This window comes from Microcebus murinus, chromosome 12 (genome assembly GCF_040939455.1).
Source record: "Microcebus murinus isolate Inina chromosome 12, M.murinus_Inina_mat1.0, whole genome shotgun sequence".
NCBI lineage: Eukaryota > Metazoa > Chordata > Mammalia > Primates > Cheirogaleidae > Microcebus > Microcebus murinus.
The window spans coordinates 48,169,131-48,175,787 of NC_134115.1; the positions used below are offsets into that span (position 1 = coordinate 48,169,131).

The 6,657-nt window shown below is 41.7% G+C and overlaps 1 protein-coding gene across 1 annotated transcript; it reads left to right on the forward strand.

The window, feature by feature from the left end:
- The first annotated feature begins 1,516 nt into the window (after window positions 1-1,516).
- On the forward strand, window positions 1,517-6,295 carry DMRTA1 (DMRT like family A1). Its single transcript, XM_012769815.2, has 2 exons — window positions 1,517-2,177; window positions 5,393-6,295. Exons 1-2 carry the CDS (start codon window positions 1,517-1,519, stop codon window positions 6,238-6,240), a joined length of 1,509 nt encoding a protein of 502 aa, XP_012625269.2. The 3' UTR covers window positions 6,241-6,295.
- The last annotated feature ends 362 nt before the right edge of the window (window positions 6,296-6,657 follow it).

Genomic DNA, 6,657 nt, shown 5'->3' on the forward strand with positions numbered 1-6,657 from the left:
CCAGATAGAGGAGCATTGTCTGCCCTGAATGTGAATAGGTGGAATGGTAAAAATACCATTAGCCATCTTTGGGCTAGAATATGAATTGCCTGTCAAGGCAGCTGGACATTATCTTGAAGAGCTGACAAGAGTGCTGAGAAGAATAAATTCCATGAATTTTCTGCCTCAGATGCTCTTTTGGTTTAAAAGCCTTATGATCTTTTCTTACAATTAAAGGCATTAAATGCATATTTCTACAACATATTTTATGATAGCACATTTAAAGAATGATCTAAACCTGAGGTCTCCAACCCCAGGGCCACATACTGTCACTGGTCTGCAGCCTGTTAGGGACTAGGCATAGACCTCCGCTGCCCACTACTCCTCACCTCCCTTCCCTGCCCTGCCCCCCCGTGGAAAAATTGTCTTCCATGAAACTTAGTAAGGGAGGGTGTGCACAGCAGGAGGTGAGCTGCAGGCAAGTGAGTGAAGCTTCATCTGTATTTACAGCGGCTCCCCCATCGCTTGCATCACCACCTGAGCTCTACCTCCCCGCCCCTAACCCCTCCATCCCTGGAAAATAAAGGTTGTTGATCTAAAAGACCTTCCCCAATACTTCACAATAGACATGTGAAGTATTTTTGAAACAGCTTTAACACAATTGCTGTCTACAAGTAGTTCCAGAGAAGGTATTCACAACTTCTTTAAGCAGCATTTCAAAATATAATACACACAATCCAAATTTGCATGTGTAAACAGAATGCACATGAGAAAAATCTGAATGTGAATCAATTCCCTTAATTATTTATCCTTTGCTTTGACGCACTCCTAAAACCCATTTAAAAATAAGACATCTTTCCTGCGGGGAACAAATTTGTAGCCAGCCATGCTGTGGTGATGAAGACTTCATGTGGGAAACCAAAAGTCAGGGAGAGCTCAAAATGTAGATCTTCGAACTTCCTTTGAGAAGCTTGGAACTGGGGAGAGAACTTCAAATCTTGTTTAAGAGGGGCAGTAAGAGAGAGAGGCTTCCACAGTTATTTCATAAAGATATAGTTGAGGAACTCACGAGGAAGCAAGTGGGAGAAAAGGGCGTCTTTGGGGGAAGAGCCACTGGCAGCCCAGCAGGACGGTTTCTGGTGTCTCCCAGCGCCCCTCCTCCCAGAAGCCCCCCACTCTCCGCCCCTGGCCCTCCCCCGGCTTCGGCGCTTGGCGGGGAGACCGGGTGGGCGGGGTGGCCTCTCCCGCCGCGCCTGCTCGGGCTCGGAGGCCGCGCAGAGCTTGGGGGCATTAACGTAGCCTTGGGACTACAAGAGGCTCGCTGGGCAGCTGCGCCTTTGAGCGTCTCCTGCTCCGGGACGCGGTCGTCCCAGCTCTGGGCGGGAAGGGCGTGAAGCTTCTGCCCGTGTGTGGGTGGGGGGCGCATCGGGGCCACAGCCCGCCCTTACCGCCCCCCACTCCCCCTCCGCAGACCGGCTGGGTGAGCTGAGGACAGCGCACTTCCCAGTCGCCACCCCTCGCCAGAAACTTCTCGGGAATGGAGCAGTCACCGAGTGGCAGCAGAGACCGCAGCGGTAGCGGCCGATCGCACCTGGCCCCCGGGCTGTTGGCTGCGGCCCCTGCGGCCCCGTCCCCGGCGTTGCCGGTCCCTTCGGGGATGTCCATCGCCCCGGCTTTCCTGCGGCCGCCCAGCCTCTTTCTGAGAGCGGCAGCCGCCGCCGCCGCCGCCGCCGCGACCTCCGGCGGGGGAGGCTGCCCGCCGGCGCCCGGGCTGGACAGGGGCGTGGGCGCGGTGGGCTGCGGCTACCCGCGGACGCCCAAGTGTGCCCGCTGTCGCAACCACGGCGTGGTGTCGGCGCTCAAGGGCCACAAGCGCTTCTGCCGCTGGCGGGACTGCGCGTGTGCCAAGTGCACGCTGATCGCCGAGCGCCAGCGCGTCATGGCCGCCCAGGTGGCGCTGCGCAGGCAGCAGGCGCAGGAGGAGAGCGAAGCCCGGGGGCTGCAGAGGCTCCTGTGTCCCGGACTCCCTGGGCCCGGGGGTCCAGCCTCCGGAGGCTGCGGCAGAACTGAAAATCCGCCGGCCACCGGCGACACTGCGGCGGTGGCTGCGCTGGGACGGTGTGCCTTGCGTCAAGCTTGTGGTCTGGCGACCCCCGCCTTCGAGGTGTTCCCGCAAGAGTGTCCCGGGGCAAAGCCAGGTGAGTTGGTCCTTCATTTGCTCTTTGCACAAGAAAATGGTTGTTCTGAAGCGAAACATTTTGAAACAAGCAGCTGCACCCTGGAGGCGGGCAGGAAAAGTTTTTTTTTTTTTTTTTCTTAATTTTTATTTTTAAAGAAGCGCTTCTTTGAGTTCTGGGAAAGTGTTTTGTAACATGGACGCTGAAGAAGGTGTTAGAGACCCGTCACCTTCACTTGGGCTCAGTGTTCCCTTAGGTGATGGGATAAGATAATGTAAAAGTAAAGCGTGGGTGACCACAAATGAGCAACTAGCCTGAGGAGTGGAGTTATTTGCGCGCAAGTTGGTTTAACTTTCTCTCTGTGTGTAGAACTTCAAGCGGGCGTGAGCGAAAAGCTTAGTGAAGGTGCTGCGTTTTGTAGCTCTGTGCTGTTTTCAGCTCTAAAACCAGACTTAATCTGATCTTGCCTAGAAACTCACTGATGGTTGTGGATGCAGTTCTTTACCTTTGGAGCAAACCTTTGGCGCAAACCTTTGGCGCCAGCTACAAGTTAGGGAAGAGAGTGAAATCTACCAAAGCATATTTCCTCCTCTCCTTTCTCTATAAATCTTTTTGTAAAATTTATTTTGTAATACCATTGATGAGAATTTCAGAGTTCAATATTGGAGATTACTTTTCCAAGGAGTTTTAGTTTTTCTCTTATTTATTGACTGCAAAGCAATTGGCCATATAAAAAACTATCCCAAATTAACTTTTCCTACCAATGTAAATCCTACTGTATTTTAGTGAATTTCATAGCCTTCCACCACTGAAAATGTCATTTCAATATTTTTGTGTAAGTCCAAGACAGGTTATAATCTATTAAATTATATGACAATGATACTGCAAATTATTAATTATTATAGAAACCTTCCTTGAATTGTGAAAATTGCATCGTAACACTACATATGTACATTTGAAAAAGAGTATCTCTGTATTGAAATGAAGCACACGTAATTTTGTGCTTGCCTATGCGAACTTTTTACAGATGTTCTAGTTTATTTAAGTAGATGAAATAGACTTTAAAAGTTTCTCATGAAAGATTGAGGAGTGCTGAAGAGTAAAGTTTTAAGTAAAATTGCTATAAAAGGAAAGTAAAACTTAGAATTCCTTAAACTACACCAGTAATAAAATCTGGCTGCCAGCTCCCTGCAAAACATTGATTTATGTGTTTTTTTGGTGCTAAAGTGTTCTGTTTTATAGGGTTAATTGTTTTATTTTATTCTTTGTCTCAGATAACACTCTATAAAAAGCAAACCAGTTTTTGAAAGGCTACTTCAATTACTTTCTAAATTGACTGCCTCCTTTCACACAATGGCAATGAACTGTAGTAAGATAGTCTATTTACTTTACTCATTTATTAGACAAAGACTAACAGTGATTCAGAAGTGCATGAGACTTTCCTACACAAAAGAACCTTATATTCAAAATAAGACAGGCTGTATGTATCCAAAAACTACAATACAAGGCATAATATACAATGATAAATGCAATAGAAGAAGTAAAAACAAGCTATCAGAGTTGAGAGGACACAGAGGATGTAAATGGTATATCACAATATTTTAAAGACACCTTATTTTCTAATACCTTATGCAATTGGTATTTCATTACATATATTGTACTATAGGTGCAATACAACAAGAAATTATTCTATGTATAAATTGCTATAGAGATGAAATGTCCAAACTTCACATGTTCAGGGGGCATATTTAGTAAATCATATATTTAAGTTAAATGTAATGGAGGACCAGTGGCAATATATCTCTACTTGGCACACTTCATTAGGAAAGTTTTATTGTATTATTTAAAGTTGAAAATACTATAGAGTCTTTGTAATTTTTCAGTAGCAACATCCTTTCAACATATACTTAATATAGTGACATCTTGACCCTCAAAGTGCTAAATTGTACACACTTACTTTAATTTTAAAATAAACTATAGATATGTCTTTAGAAGTTAGGACTGGTTCTTAAGAAAACTGGAGAGAACATGAGAGTATTGCAAATCATGGTGAAAATCACTGCTTTAGGCAGTATTTATCCCAAAAATGTTGGACAGAAATACTCAGAATACCCCCACTTAACAATTTATTCTTACCTCTAGATATATAAAATAAATCTATAGTGTAAGAGGAAATGTAAACCAAAGTGAAAGTTATTTAGTGAATCTGTGCATTGTTATTTTCCTGGTGTCAGTCTGGCAAAAGAGTATTAAAGTATTTTTGTTTTATTAATATGCTCAATGTGTTGGGATAGTAAAACCAGATCTTTGTGTAAAAATATTATCAGAAAATGCCCTTAGATTGGAGGGTGGGTATGATTTGAAGCAAAGGCCTAATATGTTGTTTTTGAGATATTTTGATGATCCATACAGATTTTGATAATGGAGTTTATAATTCTCTTTTATAAACAATTTTGTTTTAAAGTCTTTTCTTGATATTTCTTAGGGGCTGTCAAAGAAAGTTCATCCTTCATGAAGGATTATGAAAAAAATACCAAGTCTATATATAATCTCTCACATAAAACAAAATATGCAAGCTTTAGTATGCTTTGAGATTGATACAGCAATTACTGATTTAAATTTGAAATGGAATTAACAATTTTGGTCTTTTTTTTTTTACATTATTCAGCTAACTTAATTGGAAGTTGAAATGTGAGCATAAAAAAACAATTGTTGAAATTTAGCATTAGTGATTAAATGGAATATTCATTTCAAACTAAGATTATTCCTTTTTTAGATTTATTATCTAAACTTAACCATTTCATTGAGTTCTTTTTATATAGTATCATTGTGAAAAAATATCGCTTAGATAACAAAAACTTGGGTGACATTTAGGAAGATCCCAAACTGCCAAGATAGGACAAACGGTGTGCCATATTGGTGTTTCTTAACGTTAACACATTAGGGTAACAATTGACTCTCATCTTCTAATTCCTAAATACAACTGCATTTATATATTGTATATTTTTGTGATTCTGAAATGACATAAGAAATAGCATTTTCCTCCTATTTTAGCACCTGCATTTCTGAATGATCTTTTAAATTTGAGTTATTCATTAAAATGTCTTAGGGTGCATAAATATTACTATTATATTATGAGTGAAAGAATTATTTTATCCAGCATTATTTTTACATGAGCAGTACTATGTTCTGGGAAATTTTCCCTATATTTGATTTTTTCCCCCTCTTTTCTCCAGGACAAAAAGAGAGGAAATGTGAGTCATGCCAGAGTGGACAGGAAGAACTGATCTCCAAATCCCATCAGCCTTCCCTGGGATCCTCTCCTAGGTCTAATGGTGTCATTGGGAAACAAAGCATCAAGCCATCTATTTCAGAATATTCAAATAAGCAGGATAGCATCCAATCTCCTTACCCTGGGGAGCAATCAGGAGGTGAAGAGAGTCCCAGGTCCTTATCATCCTCTGATCTGGAATCAGGAAATGAAAGTGAGTGTGCCAAAGACTTTACTGCTGCCAGAACCAGCCTTCCCACAGTGTCCTCAAGACCAAGAGATCCTCTAGATATCCTTACTAAGATTTTTCCAAGTTACAGGCTCAGCCGGCTAGAAGAGATTCTACAGGTCTGCAAAGGGGATGTGGTTCAAGCCATTGAACAGATTTTAAATGGGAAAGAACACAAACCAGACACCAGGAACCTAGCAAGCTCAGGAGAACTGGAAAATACAGCCTTTCAGAGAGCTTCAAATTTTAGTTTAGCTGGAATTAGTTTTGGAACTCTAGGTAATAAATCAGCTTTCTCTCCTCTTCAGACCACTTCTGCTTCTTATGGAGGTGATTCAGGTCTCTACAGCTTAAATCCTAGACTAGGTATCAGTCCATTACGGCTGGCATATTCTTCTCCAAGAAGAGGGCTATCTGGTTTTATGTCACCCTACCTAATGCCTGGGTTGGTACCTGCCTTGCCTTTTCGGCCAGCTTTGGATTATGCCTTCTCAGGGATGATTAGGGATTCTTCCTGCCTTCCCAGTAAAGATGCAATAACTGGTGGTAGATTGTATTCCAGACTGAATCAGGATAATCTGTAATGTATCTGCCCATTTTCCCTTTCTGGAGTATTTCTATAAGCATGCAACACACACACACACACACACACACACAGATATCTATTAATGTACTTCAATATGTATATAAGTGGATTGCCAGGACTTAAAAATGCTATTTTTTAGAAGCAATATAATAGATTTTAGATCTGAAGATCCTTCTCTAGCAATTAAGTGAAAGAAGCATTTGAACATTGTATAATATGTGCCTTGAATAAAGCTACTTCAGTAAATATTTTTACTTGAATTAATTTTTTCTCTAACTTATCATTTTAAAAATTCCTATTTTAAAAGTATACTTGTTTTTATTTTATTGAAAAGTGGGGTTTATCGTTATAAAATATATCTTTGAGTGTAAAGCAAAATGAACCAAAAGGAAGAATTGAATAATTGTGATAATTC

What these genes read in the sequence shown, in the direction of transcription:
- DMRTA1 (XM_012769815.2), top strand. Translation starts at nt 1,517, where the DNA reads ATGGAGCAGTCACCGAGTGGCAGCAGAGACCGCAGCGGTAGCGGCCGA. An exon ending in GTGTCCCGGGGCAAAGCCAG is followed by an intron (nt 2,178 to 5,392) that starts GTGAGTTGGTCC and finishes TCTTTTCTCCAG; the next exon opens with GACAAAAAGAGAGGAAATGT.